Genomic DNA, 21,093 nt, shown 5'->3' on the forward strand with positions numbered 1-21,093 from the left:
CCCTTGAAATTGTGAATAGCTTATGATCATTTTGTCAAGAAATGCCCAAGTGCCCCACAATATTAAATTAACCCAATATGCAGTTTTCAAATTAACTCTATCAAATTCTGAATATTCTGGAGAATATGTATTGATGCCACATAACCCAAATCACTTCTATACCACTTAACCATTAGATTAAAAAAAAAAAAGGTAGCATCCAATTCTATAGACTAGAATTTGCCAAATATATCACTTACAATTTCATAAATCTATTTTAATTAACAGAAAGTAGTGAAAGAGTGAAAACATACATAGATGCACATAGTTACACACAGTATTATTGTGTGGCATCTTCTAGGTGTAGTTTAAGAATTTTTTTATAGCTTGACAAGACTTTAAGTTACCTCAGGGTAAGAGCCATGCATTTCTTAAATTTTTATTCATCAAGTATCCATTAAACCTCATAGTAAAGTAGTATATATATGTTTAAAGTTAGAAAATATTTGTATTAATAAATTAATTGATTAATGACATTTTTACTATCTATACTCACTCCTTCCCACTGGGGATTTCTTCTTAGAGTTCACTGACTTTCTGCTGTTATTTGGTAACCAAAGTTCAAATTAAGCATTTCATTTTCATTGCCATTGGCTCAAGAGAACAATCAATGTCTTCTTCCCTGCCCCCTCACAATGTACTTACTCTAAATTCCAACCTCTAAGGCAGGATTTTTAAGTTGGTATGCCAATAGAATTCAAAGAGTTTGGAAACTTGCATGGGAAAAAGTTATACCTTTATCTTCACTGATCTTTTAATTAAAATATATTGTTTTCCTTCTGTGAAAAGTTGGGCAAAAATAATCTCTGATTTTGTGACTAATAAAAATCACAGATATTTTCATGTCATGTGAAATGTCACGAATCTCTCAAAATATTGCTGATACTCTTTAAAATTATAGAAATTATTAGCCCCACTGCATATTTAATATGTCAGTATAGAAATACATATACATGTATTAGTATCCATATGTATATTAATATATAAGTTCATACATATATATGTACTACAACATTTAAAATTTTTTGTAACTACTTCATTATTTATTTTTTTTAAATGTAGAATGACATATAATTTATTATTTTTTGGAAGTTTATAAATCTTTTTCTTATAATAATATTTTTTTATTATATTGTTAGTCACCATACAGTACATCCCTGGCTTTTGATGTAAAGTTCGATGATTCATTAGCTGTGTATAACACCCAGTGCACCATGCAATATGTGCCCTCCTTACTACCCATCACCAGCCTATCCCAGTCCCCCACCCCCTCCCCTCTGAAGCCCTCAGTTTGTTTCTCAGAGTCCATAGTCTCTCATGCTTCATTCCCCCTTCTGATTATCCCCCCTTTCTTTATCCCTTTTTTCTCCTACCGATCTTCCTAGTTCTTATGTTCCATAGATGAGAGAAACCATATGATAATTGTTTTTCCCTGCTTGACTTATTTCACTTAGCATTATCTCCTCCAGTGCCATCCATGTTGCAGCAAATGTTGAGAAATCGTTCTTTTTGATGGCTGAGTAATATTCCATTGTATATATGCAAGTTGGTACAGCCACTCTGGAAAACAGTGTGGAGGTCCCCTAAAAAGTTAAAAAATGAGCTACCTTATGATCATTATTTATTTATAATTTCCTTTGTATTTCACTTTATTTATTTAGAAATACCATTCTAGAAAGAGTAGTATAGCTTGGAAAAAGTCCTGGTTTAAAAATAAGAAGATTAGGAGTGCTAGCTTTACTGACTTGCTCTGTAACAGCTGTGTTAATTTGCTTATTGGGATTATAGTGCTATCATATGGTATTCTCCAGATAACATACTGCATCCTAATAAGTTCCTTCAGGAGATACCAATCTTAACTCAAGGGTGTAAAGATACTTGCTGAGAATGAAGACCATTAGGTTTCTTTTAAGTCATACTATGTGGATGGTTCCATATTTTTGTCTACACTTAGGTATCGTATTGGTCCTGCCAAAGCACATGTGTTCATCCCTATTTTCCTAGATAATGCTAAGAGTTACAAGGAAGGTTTGGCTCTACTGAGAATTTAAACACAGATTTCTTGTTTTGTGTTTTGCAACATAATTTGAATATATAGAATATACTTCTTTTTCAAGGCTAATAAAATTATTACACATGGGAACTTATTAAAAGTTGAGAAAGTATTTGGCAGGTGTTCACTAGTTCCATTGTCTGTATACTAAAGAATGAAATCTAATATCCAGTGGCCATTTCTACTCCCCAGTAACTTTTAAATGTTCTTAAATTGGAATACCAAGCTCATGTAGTGGTGACAGAAAGGTATTTCTCAGATTTTTATAACATGCATATCTTCTTGGATCAATATTCCCTTTCCTCCAAAGTTATCCTAAAAAAAAAAAAAAAAAAGCAAATCAATATTTTTTCAGCCAAATTTCAAACCACTTATTCTAAAATATTTCTTAGTCATGAATTTCTATAATCTACAGATTTTTTTTCCTTACTTACTTGCCTATTTTAAATTTATAGACATCAGTACACAGATTAATACTTGACATGCAATGTAGTCTCTTAATCTCTTTAAGAGAGTATCATCTAGTTATTTTGTTATTCTCTTCCGGCCAATGATATGTCTTCTCTCTCTCTCTTTGTAAGTGAAAAGGATGGAGTACAAAAAAAAAAAAAAAAAATCCAACCCTTTGGTCTATTTCCACAATCATTATCATCAGGCTCTAGTATCAAGAGATCCTGGGTGGAACCTTGGAACCTATTGGTTTAATGTTTTAAATATAAGGGAAGTACAAGAAAACTCTTTAAAATTACTTTTTTAATTGAAATTTAATAAGAGAGTAGAACTTAAATATTCTCCTCAAAAAAAAAGTATACATTTATCATCACACCATGAACTTTACATACCTTACAGTTTCGTTATACTCCAATAAAGCTGGTAAAAAATAAAAATAAAATTACTTCCACTAAAACTGATGCTAACTTTTAAGAAGGTTAAGGATAAAGGGCATTAAGATAAAAAAATGATCAAAGGCTAAAAAGGAGAAGACTTAGAAAACAGGAAAGGATATTAAGAAAAATATCAGAAGAAAAGCAAATTAAAAAGTAGAAAAAATAGGGAAAAAAGCACAAAAAGGAATAAAAATAAGGACAAACAACAATATAGGAAAATATAGAAGACATGAAGTAAGATGGAGGTAATACAGTGAAAGTTTGAAAAGAAACTACAGTTACGTCAAGAAGCATTCATTTCTCAAATGAAAGTGTAATAAACAGAGATAGACTTCTAAAGGCTGGAGTTGGAGTCTGTGAAATATACAATTTTTTTCTGTGAAAAGAGTTCTTTAATAAAATTAAACTTAAATAACTTGTGACATGAACTTTATAGACACTTGGTAAGCTTTTTGAATACAAAATTTTACATGTTACAGCCTGGCAAGATAGGTATCTTTTTGAATATTAGTTTAATGTAACTATTCAAAAGATTAATAAGTTCCTATCTATGATGCATGCTAAAAATAAGTATCTCTAAGAAAACACAGTATAGAAATATTAGAAATCATCAGATATACCCAAATTTAGATAGTAGTGTTAAAATATTTACAGGTAAGGAAAATTCTAAGATGAGGTTCTTATGATACTATTGTGTTTAGTGGGAATCTGTTTACTTCTGAGAGAGTGTCACACTTGGGGAACTACAAAATATAAAGAAGAAAAACACCCATGTCTCATTATTATGTTGCTAAATAAGTATATAATATGTAGTCTGGGAACTTTAAAACACCAAATAAATGTGGGCTGTTTATTCTTTTTTGCTATCCAGTACACTGTCTTTTGAAAAGAATACACATTTTACAAAAGCAATTATCCATTTTTATTTTGTTTACATTGCACTGAAAATTTACATCGTACTTTTACAAAGTTTTTTTTTCATAAAAATATACTTCTTTACAAAAGTGTATGCATTAATATAAGAGGAGTAGCCAGTTGCAGAAGAAACATTGTTTAAACAAGATCTTAAATGTATTAACCTTAACATTAATGAATGAATCATTGTTATTGCAGTCATTTGAATAAACAAGAATAAATAACTGATGGCATAAAATTTAAAACAGCATCCTGTCAGTAGAGTACAATGTTGAGAAAATTGTATGAATTTCCAAAACAATGTATCTCAAAGTGGTTTACAAGAAATTCACTAAATGTTGTAGAGATAGATCCAAGCAGCGCTTCCGGGTGCAATGATTTCTCTTAGGCACTCTGTCTCATGATACAAAAAGTCGAGACTGTTTACAGAGTTTTCCATATTTGAGAGGGACAACAACAGAGAGTTCACACTGGGTACACAGTTTATCCAATGAAGTAAAACATGCTAGAAAAGGAAGACAATGGCCTATTAAATCAATATGCTGGCACTGCTGTGAAACAGCTGTAAATGAGCCACCAATAACCTGCAAATGTGAATCTTAATTTGATGATGAAAGAAACCTGTCATATCTGAAACCTGCTTCTTAAGAATAAGAGTATAGGAAGTTTAAAATACATGAAAATTTGGAAAATCTATGACTTTAGGAAATAAATTTATATTGGTGATTTGAAAGTGTAAATTTTTTTGCAATCATTGTATTTATGGACTGGTCCAAAATGTATGTCTAACTCACTGTTAGATAAAAGTTGAAAACTTAAAATCTTACATTTCTAACTCATTGTTGATAAAAGTTCAAAACGATGTGAAATAAATTTGGAGGCTCAAATGGAAGGAAAATAGGATATATCATAGACTAAACACAGTAGATTAATAGGTTCTATTTGGTCTTTCAAAAACTTTGGAAAGTGTGGTAAAGGATGGTAAGTTTGGTGTCTCAGATAACTGCAAAATCATCATTATTATAGATAATTTTTGCCAGCTACAGTGGTTTCTGGGTGACAAAACAGATTGAAGCAAGGTGTTAAACACTGCCCCATGGCTTACGGGATAATATTGGTTACAACATAATGAGGGAAATTGGGAGAAGAGCGCAAAGATCTTGCCATTTGCAGAAACTGTGACAACCAGTCCAAAAAAAGAATAGCAATATGATACTGAAGAACAAATACCAGAAAGAGTCAAATCAGAGCAGGCAGTCTTATCTCTTCTGTGGCATAAATTAGCTCATAAACACTGCAGGGCATGACTCAATCTGAAATAACCATAGAAATCAGGAAGCCAATGACTCAACAAGAATGGATAGCGGATAGAGTGGTGTGAAATACAGACTCATGGGTATGATGTAGCTCATGACAGTTAAAGAGAAGTCAGTGATCTATTGACTCTTGTAAGTATAGCTCTTATTTTCTACCCTATATCTTTTTTTTTTTAAACCCAGTCCCTCTAATATACTTTATAAAGCACAGAAATACTGATAGTGGATGCTCCTCCAATATATGCAAATAAGTTTATGTTTTAGAATAATCTCCTTTTTAAAAAAAGCAAATAAACTGTGAGTAAGCACTCTCAGAGTGCAGCCAAATTTCTGTAAAACTCTCCATGGTAAACATGAAGAAGAATTATGGTCCAGTTTATGAAAAAACACTCTTCTCTATCATTCCTCAGGAAAAGGTGACCCAGCAAGTCCTGAAAAGTGTGCTTTAATTTGTTTAGCAGTGAACTAAATGTGCACTGTTTTGTGTGTCGATTTCCAAGCTTCTGAAGAAGGCAAAGAGTTGCCGAGTTATACCATTGTGCAGACCGTGTTCAAGTTGGGATCGAATCGTACTGCCTTCCCTTCCACTGATTTTGCGTTGGTATCATACATGGGGTTTTCAAAAGCTGCTTGGCCATTGTTATTTTCATGAACTGAACATCCTGTATACTGTGTTTTGGGTGCAGTCCTGTTGATGAGAACATTGATTAGCTATGTGTTAACGTTCTTCCAGAAACAGCAGAGTAAGGCTCAAACGTAATACACTTGAGTTATCACTATTAATGCATAATGTAACTTCAAAATATTAACTGAGAAATCATAAGCTCAACACATCAAATTTGAACAATTTACCAGTCACTCTTAAACCCTGAGTGGCTTTTATTATTTACATATAATACATATTAATGTACAGTATCAATATAAGTAATACAAGTATAAATAAATGTATTATGGCTCTTTTCATAAATTTAAAATTTCTGATGCAATAATAATCATTATGAATTTGCATGTACAATAGAAATAAATTATGGCGATGATAAAATTTAAATCTCATTACTATCCATCCATCCATCCATCCATCCATCCATTCATTCATTAATTCTTCAAATATTAACTGAGCATCTGTTATGTGGCAGGCATGGTCTTAGGCATTGGATATAGAAAGTTTTTTTTAAAGAAAATACAAGGAAGGCATTGCTCTCATGGAGCTCATAATGTAATGACAGAAAATAATTAATAAATAAATATTTGTTAAATAAGTTAATATAAAATAAAAATACATAAAACAAGAAAAATAGATAATAATTGTTCTGGTGAAAAGGAAAGCTATTGATATGACAGGAAGTAAGAGGGACCCACTTTAGGAGCAGTAATAAGGAAAAGCATCTCTGAGGAGGTAAAGGTAAAATATAATCTGAGACTTGAAGGACAAGAAGGAAACTGTTCTGCATTAATGAAAATGAATTTCAGAATGAGCAGACAACTAACACTGACTCCTAATTTGGGAAGGTACTTGGAGTACCCCAAAAACATAAATACTCCATTTTCTTAAAAAAGATATACACTAGAACAGTAAATTCAAAATGTCAAAGAAGAAATGATTATACTGATAATTAAGTCATGAAAATAGTTTCCAAAAAGTTACTGATAACTGAATATTTGGTGTTACTTAACGAGACACACGGATTCTAGGCTGGCTAGTCTAACTTGCTGATCTTGAATCTTTCATCCTTTTTTTATTTCTCTCTCCTTTGCAAATCTTATTTCTAGTTTTCCACATCCTACTGCATAATTTGCTGACATTCATTATGGTATAAGGCAGAATTGCTCCTACCTCTTTCTGAGACCTAATTCCTAAAATAGATATATATTTAAATAGATGTTTCTCAACTCCTTTGTTTACACCAAACACCACAAATTTCAACTATTTTATCATATTTTGTACTTGCTATTATATTATTTTACTATCCTTAATGCAGTTTCTAATTTTTTCTCTGTACTAAAAATTGTTAGGTGATTTGTATGGCAATAAATTTTGTTAGAGCTATCTTAAGTTTCTTTCAATGGCATCACCTATAAAGTTATATTGCTTACAGCCAGGTGCACAATTCTCATGGACAGTATGTGCCTTTTTTCTAACTAGATTCACAATAAAAACCAGAAGCAACATCATTTTCTTCTAATTAAGTAAGAATCGTGAAGATATAAAGAAATGTTATAAATAATATTGAACAACAACTTTAAGGAAAATAATAGCAAGTTTCAGAAAAGTTTACAACATCAACAAAAATTACCTTGAAATGAATTAAACTTTCAAATATAAGAGCTAAATCTATTAAACTCTTTGGAGAAAACATACAGGTAAATCTGATCTTGATTCATGACCTTGAATCTGGCAATAGTTTCTTAGATATGACACTCCAAGCACAAGTAACAAAAGAAAATAGATAAATTGGACTTTATCAAAATGAGAAACTTTTATACATCAAATGACACTACCAAGAGAGTGAAAATACAACCCATAAAAAGGAAGAAATATCTGCAAACCACATATGTGCTAAGGGTCTAGTCTCCAAAATATATAAAGAACTCTTACAATTCAACAACAAGACAAATGGCCCAATTTAAAAATGGGCAAATACTTGACTAGGCATTTCTTCAAAGGAAAAGGGCCAAGAAGTACTGAAAAGATGCTCAATGTCATTGGTAATTAGGGAAATGCAAATCAAAACTACAATGAGATACCACTTCACATACACATCAGGATGACAATAATAAAAAAGAAAGAAAGATAAAACAGAAAATAACAAGTGCCGTCATGGATGTGGAGGCGGTGGAACAGTCATGCATTGCTGGTGGGAATATAATACGGTGCAGTTGCTCTGCAAAGCAGTTTGGTATTTCCCCAGTAAGTTAAATGCATGATTACCATAAAACCCAGCAATTCTATTTTGGGGAATATACCCAAAAGAATTGAGAAGGTGTCCAAACAAACACTTGCACAAGTGTATATATCAGCACTACTCACAAGAGCCAAAATGTAGGAACAATCCAAACGCACATCCACTGATAAATGGACATATTTAAACAGAACACATTCAAACACAATGGAGTATTATTCAGACATATAAAGAAATGGAGTACTAATAAATGCTATAACATGGAAGAAACTTGAAAACATTATGTTAAGTATAAGAGACCAGATATAAAATAGTACATAGTACATGATTCCACTTCTGTGAAATACCCAGAATAGGCAAACAAACACAGACAGAAAGCAGATTAGCAGTTGCCTAGGGCAGGAGTGGGAGGAATGGGGGATGACTGATTAATAGGCACAGAGTTTCCTTTGAGGATGATGGAAATATTCTGGACCTGGCAGTGGGGGTTCCAGGACACTGTGAATATACTAAATGCCACTGAACCGCACACCTAGGATGGTTTAAATGGTTTTATGCTATGAATATTTTACAAAGTAGTTTTTAAAGAAAGATCAGAATAGTTTGCTTTATAAATAAACTTAGTGATGATTTTTTATCATTAATAAAATCTGATATTGACAAGACCTAAGCAGCTGCTAATATTCAATTATTACAAATTCATGTAATATTAAATAAATCATTCTTAGATAATCTAGGCTGAAATTTATAATAAAAATAACAGTTTTGAGAAAAATACATAGGTAATAATATTCATTTAACTATCCAGTTACCTATATATTTTTTTCTTGATAAAAGATAGTCCCAGATAGCGGACAACTTGGGATGGTGTAAGGGACATAATAACCAAGGACAAACTAATAATATGTATAATTATATAGTTGATATATCAGAAATATAACATATTAATTGCATAATCTTCTAAAAGCAGCAGAAAAAAAGGAGAAGATCAAAGGATTTTACCATCTGTCTGCCTGGGTAAAATTGGTCAGCATTGTCATGTGAACTAAAGGGGTTTGGACACAAGCTTCTTCCTAGTTCCCTAAATAAATCTGGCAGCAGGTGTCACCTCTTCGATTTAAACCTTAACCTGGATTTTGTATCTCTAAAGTCTCATTATGGATAACGCAAAACTAACGGATACAATTAAGTATGTACCAAGAAACTGACAGGCAAAAGTAGTAAGGGTTAAGTTGAATGTTTGTGCAAATTAACAGAGCCATTTTTGTTTTATCATGCTGGGGTGGTGGGAAGCAGGCAGGGGAAATAAGGCTTTTTAATAACTGTTGCAATATCTGGCACACATTGTTTTCAACAACCCAGAAAAAAAATGGAAGTTAAGATTTGAACTAGAGTAGTAAAAAAAAGAACATGAAATCAAAGATGTTGGAAACGTTTTATAGGTGAAATCAATAAACTTACCTTTGTTTATAAAGATAAAATCCAAATCCTGCAAATATAAGTGCAAAAAAAGGCACAAGAATAGCAATGGCCACGGAACTACTGTTTGTACCATGAGGCTGATTTGAAGAATTTGAGCCTTCTGACGTGTTGAGTCCTATAAATAAGAAAAAAAAAATCAACTTTATTTTATCACAATTGATTTTTATTTTTATGAACCAATCATTTTCTTTCTTTCTCAAGATATCTACTTGGAAATGTACATAGGAAACAAAAGTAATTCATGAAACACCTTCAACTCCTTTCCATACAAGTTTGTACAGTGCCTTCTATGTATAAGACATTTTTCCAGGAAAGAATACAGAATAAAAAATGAGCAGAGTCTCTGAACTGAGGAGTTTATACAATTGTGGGAAAAATACCGGGACACAAATAAGTGTAGACATCAAGCATGAATTAATGATCAATGTGCTTTAGGAAGAGAAAGAGTAATTCCATCTGGTGGTATGTAAGGATGCATTCCGGAGAATATACAATATGAGCTTGGCTTTGAAGAATCAGTAGAACAGTGGAGGGGGGAGGAAGGCAGGACCATCATGAGCCTAGAAACAGGAAGGTGAGGGGCATATTTGGAAGATGTGACAAGTGCTGGGTGTAGCTGTGTGGAAAGGATGTAGAGGTAAGTATGTATCAGTGTGGTAGGAGGAGTATGCCATATGGTACAACTATGGCCAGACCCTGAAAAGCCATAAACACCATACTAAAGACAAACTTATCACCTACCTGCGGTGAGGGACAACTGAGGGTGTTTAGAAATAAAAGCCCCTGTGACAAGATACACAATTTGGAACAGTGACTAGGGTGGGATGGCCTTGAGGGAACTGGGACTGGAAGCAAGAGCACTTCAAAGATCATAGCAACAACCTAGATAAAAATGGAAATTGATCTGTATCCTAGAGACTAGGAAGAGCATGAAAAAGTAGATGTAGGGGAACATTTTGTAGTTAAAAATCAACAGAACCTGTTCGTGAGGATAAGAGGTGAGAGGGCACAGGATGAGAAGAGCTCTACTTGAAGATGAGTAAATGGCAAAGACATTAGCAAAATTAGGAAATGAGAAGAATCAGGTTTGTTAACGTGTTGGGGGTAGGATAGGGGAAGAGAAAATAACGGACAGGTTGTTTTTTGTGTTTTGCTTTTATTTGCCCCAGAAAGAAACAGCTCCTTCTTTTTTTTTTTTTTTTTTTTTTTAGTTTTTTTTTTTTTTGTTTTTTTTTTCCCTTGAAAAAAACAGCTCCTTTTTTTTTTTTTTTTTTTTTTTACAGGTTCTGTTTTAGACATGCAGCATTTGAGATGCTTTTGGGAACAGTTTGCTTAAACATCTTGCATTAAATTATACGACTGTGTTAATGTACTGTATTAACGAATGTTTTATCTGGTTTTCAAAACTAACACAATTTTAGACAAGACTTTATCTGAAATGACATCTTATTATTATTGTTCACTTAGAGAAAGCTAATTTCCCTTTTTGATAAATAGTTATATTCAACTAAGTCACACCTCAGTCCAGGTTAAAAGTTAATACCTATTCTCTACCTTAGTTTTCCAGGGACTCAGATTATTTATGTAAAAGTTCAAAGTAATGGAATTTTTAAGATAAATATCAAATAGTAGTTTTTAGAGCCTGAATTTATACTTTATATGTCGATACCACAATATAATAATGGGAGACAATATACCTTAGGAAAATTATATACCAAAAGCTATGTTAATAATTATATTCAAGCAAGACCATTAAATGTCTGTATACATTTTAGAAGAGTTGGGGAGAAAAATGACAAAACCCCCTGCTTCCTCCTATAGGAAATTTACATATCTGAATAGCACAAAGCCCCTAAAAGGGGTCCATTCCTCAAAGTTATTTTCCCTTTCCAGACCATATGAAGTTTTTAAAGTGCCACTATATTTTTGAAAGAGAAAGAAAGTTGCAATAATATTCAAACTGAAGAGAAGTACTGCAATTCTCATGAGATAAAATAATTTATAGTTTAATATTTTCTTTTATGTCTGCATCACTTTTTCTCCTTTTTTCTTGCTAAGGGCAAGACACTGTGTCATATTTATTAGAAATATGACAACAGTCAAGCACTGTACAGGGCTAGTACATAGAGAATCAATATTTTGAAGAATGCGATTATTTAAAAGGCTATCAAATGTATCAATGTATAATCCTGACAATGCAAAATTCAAAATGTAGGCAGTGTGCCTAATGTACAGAATCCACTGTATTTTCTTATGATGTATAGAATAATAAAGGAACTACATGAAAATGAAAATGAATACATTACCTAGTCTTTGTAGTCCAAATTGCCCATAATCTTTGCCCTGAATAAATCCTTGAAATACATAAGTAGCTCCATCAGGCTCAGCAGAAACCTAAAAATATTTATAAGGTTGATTAAATCTGAAGATTGGACAGAGCTATATTTTCCCAGCCTTAATAAATATTCAGTTTTACTCTTAAATGAACGTTATGCAGAGTTCCTAACTCTGTATCTTCCTATGTAAAACAAAGCACATTGTGCAAATTTGCCATCATTATAAGCAAAATCAGAATTTTCATTTTTAAGTAATTAGGATATTAGAAAAAAGGGGATTGGTTATCAATGATATATAGAGATTTCTCTTAAGCTAAGAAACCTACTGTCATAAAAGGGCAATGATATGATGAAACAGAATAAAGCAAATGATCAGTTAAAAATTAAAATATAATAAAACTGTACTTTGTAGATTTGATTACTGTTTAGCATGCATGCACTCCTTCTCCCCCTCCCACCAATCTTCATAGGAATAATGTACTTTCCACCTCACTGGGTTTAGTCCCGTGACTTGCTTTGGCCAATGGAATGTGGGTGGAATTAACAATAAGTCAGTTCTAAGCCTAGGCCTTAAGAGGCATGTTTCCCATTATAAGAAGTGAAAGAAGCCAGTCACAAAAGACCACACATTATATGATTCCATAAATATGAACATCCAAAACACAGAAATCCACAGAAACAGAAAATAGATCTGTGGTTGCTTCAGGTTAGGGTGGAGATGAGGCGTGGATGGGTAAGGTGATGATAGCTAAAGGGTGTGGAGTTTCTTTTTGAAGTGACAGAAATATTCTAAAATCAACTGTGCTGATGGTTACACACTTGTAAATATACTAAAAACCACTGAACTGTACACTTTAAATGGGTGAATTATAAGGTATATGAATTATATCTCAATAGAGAGTGCTTAAAACGTTACCCCTCAGAGCTTCTGACCTCTGACAAGAGGATATGCTCTGGGTAGCTGATGCCGCTCCAGCCTGGGCCCCAGAATAACACACCTGGTGCAGACCCAAACTTGCTACCACAGCCTCAGGTGGAACAACCACAACTAACCCCACATATGTGAGAAAGAATAACATACGTCTTTGACCCTGAGATGTTGTGGTTGTATCTAATGCTATAAACGCTGACTACAACATGTATCTTGCATGTGTATAAAATCCTATATTTAAAAAATACTTTACATGCATAGTGTGATTTGATCTTATAAATAAAACAAAAATAGATATATTTCAGTGTTCCTGGGAACTAGTATTGTGAATTTGCTCTGAAGTTTGTTTTAATTAGTTACCTAAGTCCTGTACATTATTGTAAAAGTTGCAAAAGACCTTGAATCCTCATCCTAAAAAGCAAACTATCATACTGATCCATCCATAGCAGGCTGGGTTATCAGAAGAAGTGATTTATTCCTAATTATCAAACATCATACTCCGGTCAGGGTCATTTTAAAAAATGAAATGCTCCTAAAAAGAAGAGATCAAACTCTAATATTTAAATGAATGAATTCATTTTGTTTGCTCCCTAGATAAAATAATACAATTATACGATTTGAGTGCACTGAAGACATGAGTTAGCTTCCAACTCCACAAATAATGGCAGAGATAAAGAAATAAACATTTTTTTTCTCCTCAGGCACTAAACTTACTGAAGCCTATGACCTACTCTCTTCTTTCCCACTAGGTTTTCTTTGCAAAAGAACACCTGTTACTTGTGAGGATGTAGTCAGAGCTCTCCTGTTCGTTTTTTAGGAAAGACTCTGGGGGAATGTGTGAATAGATTTGTTGCTTGCAACTGCCAATTTAGAAATTCCATTCACGTAAGTGGCTGAATACGACAGGGTGATTCCACAGTGAAGCTATGGTAACTATTTTCCACATGAAGTAATTCACGTAACTTCCTTTTCATATGCAACTTTATAAACTATTCTAAATATTTTGTAAAATATTCTAAATCTGTTAAATTTAGAGAAAAAAGTTTAAATGTATTTCTGATGTATTTTGTAAATAGGCTACATATGTCTTAAACAGTGGATCCAGACAAAAATGAATTACATGTTATCCAGATTTATTTATCATGGTACTGACCATAGACAAAATACATTTTATGAAACCAGTAAAAAACTATATGGCTCTCATACATGTAAATACTACAAAAGTAAGGAAGATTCATCAGAATCCAGTAATCCTAGGTTTAACATTCTAGATTACTAAGCATTTACACTGAATCTTTTTTTTTCAAAATAATTTACACATAATAGTAATCTTGCCATTTTGTATGTACATGTCTGTTCAAACTAGCTAAATTCAGAAAATTACTTTTTCTGGCATCTTAATGATGGGTTATTAAAATTAGCAGCAAACATTTAAAGAACTATACTTACAAAGCCATCCATGGCCCAATTGTCCTCCTTCATTTTCTTCACAGAAGCATGAGTTGGTACTTTAATAAAGTAGATATGTAACATCAGGCGAGCTTCCTGGCTTTTATACACCCCTGTAAAATGTAAGGACATTTTAGTCTACTAATTTTGTAAATAGTTATGCTTCATTGTATTATCTTTAACTCCTTAAATACGCCATGTAATATATGTCATAGGAAAAGAAATCAAACAAGGCCAAGTCAAGACCAGCTTCATCCATAATGCTTTCTACAAATTCTTGCAAAATATGTTAATCTCTCAGCTGAAATTCTCAACTTAAATCTTAATTGTGGGGTTAAATTACCTATGCTATTAAAATTAAGTATTATTGGTCTTATTAAAATCATTCTATGATATTGCAAACAAAATAACTTCTTCCCCCAATGAAATTTAAAATCTTCAAAGATATAAATCAAGTGTTAAAACTCCTGATGTTTTTCTTAATAATGAACTGGGTGCCAACCTTGTGAACGACTATTCTAGGTGTTACTGGACCAGGAAAGATAACAAATTATTTATGTTTGTTTTTCTATATTTGTAGGAATTTACTTTGAAATTTTTCTGGATTAGATTAAGTATACATTTATTTTGTGCAGACTCATAGAAAATAAAGAAAAAAAGGTTATATCTCAAAGTTAGGTAAATAGTAGTCACAGTTTAAATGAATTTATTTTGTTAATATAAAGCTTCTTTCAATTTATATCACTGTAACTGTATATAGTTTTTAAAATATAGTACATATTAGCTTCCAACACTTTAACTTTGGGCTTAATGGAGAATCATTCAATAATACAAAATGATGTTTGATCCTTTTCTTAAAATTTATAAAATCAATAAATATGTTATCTTCCATTTCATTTATACAACTAATTATTTTATTACTAATAATTATTTAGGATATATACATAACCAAGAAGTTTGCCTACTTGCTTGCTTATTTAATTATTTGTTTGTTTGTTTGTTTAAGAGAGGGAGACAGAGGGTGGGGGAGGGCCTGAGAGAGAGGGAAAGGGAGAATCCCAAGCAGGCTCCACACCCAGCAGGGAGCCGGCATTGGGCTCAATCTCATGACCCTGGGATCATGACCTGAGCCAAAATCAAGAGTGGGATGCCTAATCGACTGAGCCATCCAATAGCCCCAACAGGCAGGAAGTTTAAAAAATATATTTCATATCTGCAATATCAGTATTTTAAAAATATTTTTTAAATTAGAGCAATAATTCAAATTCATTACTTGGATAATATTCACTGAGGCCTATTTTGTTCCAGATGCTTTTCTAACTTCTGAGATATAGTGATGAACTCGAAGGCAAAGAGCTTTCCTCTTAGAACTTATATTGTTGGAGTACGGACAAATAAATAAAGCTATATTATGTCCTGTAATACCATATTATACCATACTATAAATAGTGAAAAGAAGAAAGGGAAACAGGGTAAGAGTGTCTAAGACTAAGAGTGTGTCCGTGTTTGTAATGAGAATTTTATTTTAGACAGGATCATTGGAAGTACTGTTGATGAGATGACATATGAGAAAACATCTGAATGTCAGAAAAAACAGAAAATTATGAGGCAAATGTGCACTAGATGAAGGACACAGAAGCTTGAGAAGGCTGAGAAGGTGGATAGGGCTCTGGGTCCCTTACGCTTCTCTAAAGAAGGTTGCTCTACCTTTTCTGTCTTCAATTATGGTATCCACCTAAATATTCTCATTTGAAGAAATGATTTTGTGTTCATTAAACAGGTTGTAAGTCATTGATCTGGTCTCTTTGGTGTTATGAGAATACAGAAAGATTTAGTTATTCAAATCAAAGGTTCTTTTCAATTTCATGATGTCTCATTCTAGCGACATCAAAATATTCATGAGTGAGCTTATTTCAGAATCAGTTTTTCCTTTGTGTAGCAATATTCATGTATTAATCAAAAAATCAGAAAGCCTTATTTCTGAATAAATTATGAATGTCTTTAAAATGTAACAAATATTTCACAGTATAAAAAACACTAATAAAAATGATGAAATGATGGAAGTGAAGGCATGAAGGCATTGTTTGCTGTTCTTTAACATGATACCTGAAAGCAGCAGTTCCATGTTGCTATTGCTGAGTGTTGCATTGACTCTCCCAGTGGAAGCATTGAAACTGGTAACTGTCAAGGTCATGGGTTGTTTCCTTCCTTTGAAATTGTAAGAGCCTTTCCATATATAATTTTGGGCAAACACATCATCAGGAACTGTGAAAAGATCAAATACACACATTAATTTTATGGTGCCCTGTAAATATAAACATTAAAAAGTAGATTAATGAATATTAGTTTATTGAATAATGGAATTGTGCTAAACACACAATAATGTGAAATGTGTATTATAAAGTGAATTCTTCATATACATGTTTCAAGTTTTTTGGTATAAACCAAAATTGCAATAACCTATATTTGCACTCATACCCGAGTCATCAAAGATAGATAACACCAATTAAAGACATAAGGCGTATATTCAGAACCAGCTAAACATCAAATTTACTTATATTTGGTCTCCTCCAGTAACACCTTTCTTTCAGAAGGAAAATAAAATGATTTTACTGAGCCAAGTCAGTCTATATACAAGTCCCAAGAGGCCTGCTTTTCTCCTGGCAGTATGAGTAGATTTATAAGAGGAAGGGCATAGAGTTAAACCCACCTCTTGCAGAATAGCACTTAAAGACTGTTTGGAGGGATGCTCCTTTGTCCTCTTTACAGAATACTGAGTTCAGTTATTCCAATAATAGATGCTCCTGAGGAAGAACAGGGCTCCACCATATTGACAGCTTTGAATTTACAAGTATTTTTAGAAATAAAGGAATTGCCCTAGAATTGGCCAACTCTCATGGGAGAGAGATGAATTGTGGTAGAATCAAATAATATTCTAAATGTTATAAATTCTCATCTAAAGAAGGAATGCTCTTTATTTTAGATATAGCCAAATAGGACATTATATTTATATAAATTAGTTATGTAATTTATAGTTATATAAGTCAAATATGGCAAAGTCTACTCGGATCCTGAAAAAAGGCTAAGAGAAGCTCCCATTAATCCTATACATCACAATAAAGCACATCCCCAAAAAGCAGCTATTCCAAAGAGCTATGCCTATTTGTGCAAATGAGTCAATAACAGAATAAGGGAAAGCCTTTTATCCCTAACAAGTTATTGACAATTTGGCACCTGGTCTTCACTACGACATCACACTTCTTATTGTCCATATCATAGAGACTGGGGTTACAGTCCCTGAATTCTACTCAGCAAACCAAAATAGCAAAACTACTGTAGACCTAAAATACATGAAATATAAAATATGCTCAAGAGTTGAGTTTTTACTGAATATTTCAACACATGATGTTTTCTTCTATGATAATTCAAAAGCAATATAGCTGAAAGTGTTAGGACTACCAGCACTGGAGTTAGGCTCCTAGTATTTAAGTCCCTCCTCTGCAATCTATAAACTGTGTGGTTTTGCATAAATTACTTAACTCTCTAAACCTGAACTTCCTCCTAATTAAAATGAGGTTACCTTAGAGTTGTTAGGAAGATTAAATGAGATAAGGAAAGTGAAGGGTTTAGCTAAGTGTTAGCTGCTACCATTACTACTACTGCTGCTGCTATTATGCAGATAAAATAAGAAAACTGCATATTAGAGCTTACTACATAATTGCTAATAAAATAGATATTTAGCAGACATGTAGTTAGTAAAATGAATGATCCATAGTTCTGGCTCTGTGACCTTTGCCAAGTCATCCTTATAGTGGCACTCCCTCTCCAAACCTCCAACTTCACAGCTATGTACGCTATAGGGGAATGCTATGCTATGCATGTATAGAGGAGTCTTATCTAACACTTTGATACAGTGAATGAGCAAAAAACCCTCAATTCGGTAAACATGTTAAAATTTTTAGTGAAAAAAAGTGTGCCTAAAACAAGTTTGCAGGAGAGAGTGACAAGCAATATTGCAATGTACTAGAAACACCTGGAATTTGGAGGTAATAGGTTCTTAGGTGTCCAGGTAAAAGCAGGAGCAAGAGGGAGATTCTAACGGCAGTGTCTAGCAAATAGTAGACACTCAGTAATTAAGTGCTGTTGTCTGTCTGATTGTTTATTTCTACCTGGATTATACTGTGATTACTCTTTGCTATCTCTGAACCTTTAAACAAAACCTATTACACCTGATGATCTTATCCATAGTCCTTACGGGAATTAGTGTTGGTTGAAGGAGATGGAAGAGAACCTCAGCTGCAGGAGAAAAGAGCAATGGAAAGAAACAGTGGCAGCAGCCAAGTACATTACATCGGGTTTAATCGCTGATGCGGTAGGAAATGTTTAACTGGGTCTCCTTGAAAAACAAAACAAAAACGAAAGAAACAAAAAAACTGACGTGCAGTGGCATTTGCTGATTTCTATAGTGTAAATATTCCCATAATAGCAGATTCAAACTCCTACCAATATGACATCACTGAATGCAAAGTTTGGAAGAATGCACAGAATCGTCTGTGATGAGCCTCTCGCTGCGGGCTCCAGCACGCCACTACTAGCCTCTACCTTTTGAGAAATGCAACTCAGGTGGGGCAAAGCACACACCACCTGGTCATTTATATTCCCGTGTACAATGGGAATGATAATATTTCTTTCTATTGTTAGGTCTATTTTGGGATTTAAATATGAATGTGTATCTGGCAGTTCTCCGTAAACTCTAAAATGTCAGCCCACTCTCGTTGATGTGGTGGATATCATCATAAGATGTCTCGATTCTTTCTTTCAAGATGTCGGATTTTAAACTTCACTTCACAGGTTTCATCATATTGCTAAATGTCATATCATTCTCCTGCCTCTGATATAACTGCCAAGTCTCAGTCTTGTGATTTTGGAGTAATCGAATCACAGTGCCTCGTGGTTTTAAATTAAAAGTTTCTAATGTTTTCCCATTGAAGATAGCATTTACTCTGCAGTTTTACAGATCTTTTTTTACTCAGGTTAAAGACATTCCTTTCCTTTATAATTTTTAAAGAGTCTTTTAAAATTATAAATAGGTGTCGCATTTTAGCAAGTATTTTCTGTGTAGGTATTGCACTGATCAAAATTGCATTTTAGTCCCAACCTCACAGACTACTTTTAAGAATTATTTAACATAAAAATACCCTGCATATCTATCATGAATCCAGTTTGGTTCTGATGTGTCATCTTTTGGTTTTTCTGTTATACTATAATTTTAGATTTGATTTGCTAAGATTTTATGTAGGATATTTTCATTTATACAACCTGAGTCAAATGGGCTTGTAATTTTCCCTTTCGTATAATGTCTTTCTGAGTTAGAATTATATTGGATTCGCAGAATGAGATTTCTTTGTTTGTTTGTTTTTTTTTAGAGAGAGGGAGAGCGCGTGCGTGAGTGAGGGGGTGGGGAAAAGGAAGAGGGAGAAGGGGAGAGAATCTTTTTTTTTTTTTTAAAGATTTTATTTATTTATTTGACAGAGATAGAGACAGCCAGCGAGAGAGGGAGCACAAGCAGGGGGAGTGGGAGAGGAAGAAGCAGGCTCCCAGCAGAGGAGCCTGATGTGGGGCTTGATCCCATAATGCTGGGATCACGCCCTGAGCCGAAGGCAGACGCTTAACCGCTATGCCACCCAGGCGCCCCGAGGGGGAGAGAATCTTAAGCAGACACCTGATGTGCCCTGGAGTCCAAGCTGGGGTTCCATCTCATGACCCTGGGATCACCACTCTGAGATCATAACCTGAGCCGCACACCAACAGTCAGATGCTTAACCCACTGTGCCACCCACACACCCCTCACAGAATGAGATTTCTTGACTAGAAGAGATTTTATAAAATGGGATAATCTGTTCTGTTCCTTTAAAATTTGGCAGAACTCATCAGCAGATCCATAAGGACCTGGTTTTTCTCTGTGAAAATAGTTTTCAGTTCCTAATTTATCTATTATAGCGTCATTCAAGTTTTCTTTTGTTAGTTCAAATTACTTTTCAAGTAATTTGTCCATTTTTTTAAGTTGGCTATTATGGATAGTTTTCCATTAATATAATTATAATTGATTTAATCTACTCTCTATGTGGTTATGTTCACATTTCCTTTTGTTATATTATTTAATTTTTGTTCTTTTTTGGATCAATCTTACCAGAAATTTTCTACTTTTTTTCCTCTAAAGAACTACCTTTGGCTCTGTTGAGATTCTTCTATTGCATCCTTGGGGTGGGGGGGTGTTTCTTTATTTTTATTATTACATTGATTTTCTGCTTTCTTTTTGTTATTCTGTTATATTTTATGTATCTTCTTAACAGGGTTACTTAATTCATTAATTCTAAGGCTTTCTTCTTTTCTAATGTAAGAATTTAAAACTATAAATTCCCCTCATAACATTGCTTTTGATATAGTCCCCAAGTTTTGATATTTAGATTTTTCAATATAGCTAAGTTCTAATATTATATTTTTATTTAATTTATTCTTTAATTTATGAATCATTCATAAGTATTGATTTTGTTTTTAATTTCCAAATATTCAGAATTTTTTTAAATGTACCTATTCTCTTATTAATTTTTACTTGCATCGTCAGATATCAGATCTGAAGATTAACTTTGCTTTGAAATTTATACATTTTTATTTATTACTTAATATATGATCAATTGTTATACCTGTCCCATGTGCCTTTGAATAAAATATATATTCTATAATTGTTTGATACAGAAATCTTTATATATATATATATATATATA

At 33.1% G+C, this 21,093-nt stretch overlaps 1 protein-coding gene across 3 annotated transcripts in view; it reads right to left on the bottom strand.

Moving 5' to 3' along the window:
• Positions 1 to 5,368: 5,368 nt before the first annotated feature.
• CSMD3 (CUB and Sushi multiple domains 3) overlaps positions 5,369 to 21,093 on the bottom strand; it is a 1,145,609-nt gene continuing 1,129,884 nt past the window's right edge. For all 3 annotated transcript variants that reach the window (XM_040625739.1, XM_040625738.1, XM_008689272.2), the window contains 5 exons: positions 16,415 to 16,573; positions 14,309 to 14,421; positions 11,899 to 11,986; positions 9,572 to 9,707; positions 5,369 to 5,898 (listed from right to left, as the gene is read on the bottom strand). In XM_040625739.1, coding sequence (XP_040481673.1) covers positions 5,739 to 5,898; positions 9,572 to 9,707; positions 11,899 to 11,986; positions 14,309 to 14,421; positions 16,415 to 16,573 — 656 coding nt within the window. In that variant the 3' untranslated portion in view covers positions 5,369 to 5,738. The remainder of the gene's footprint in view (positions 5,899 to 9,571; positions 9,708 to 11,898; positions 11,987 to 14,308; positions 14,422 to 16,414; positions 16,574 to 21,093) is intronic.

Source organism: Ursus maritimus, unplaced genomic scaffold, assembly GCF_017311325.1.
Source record: "Ursus maritimus isolate PB19 unplaced genomic scaffold, ASM1731132v1 scaffold_9, whole genome shotgun sequence".
Classification (NCBI taxonomy): Eukaryota; Metazoa; Chordata; class Mammalia; order Carnivora; family Ursidae; genus Ursus; species Ursus maritimus.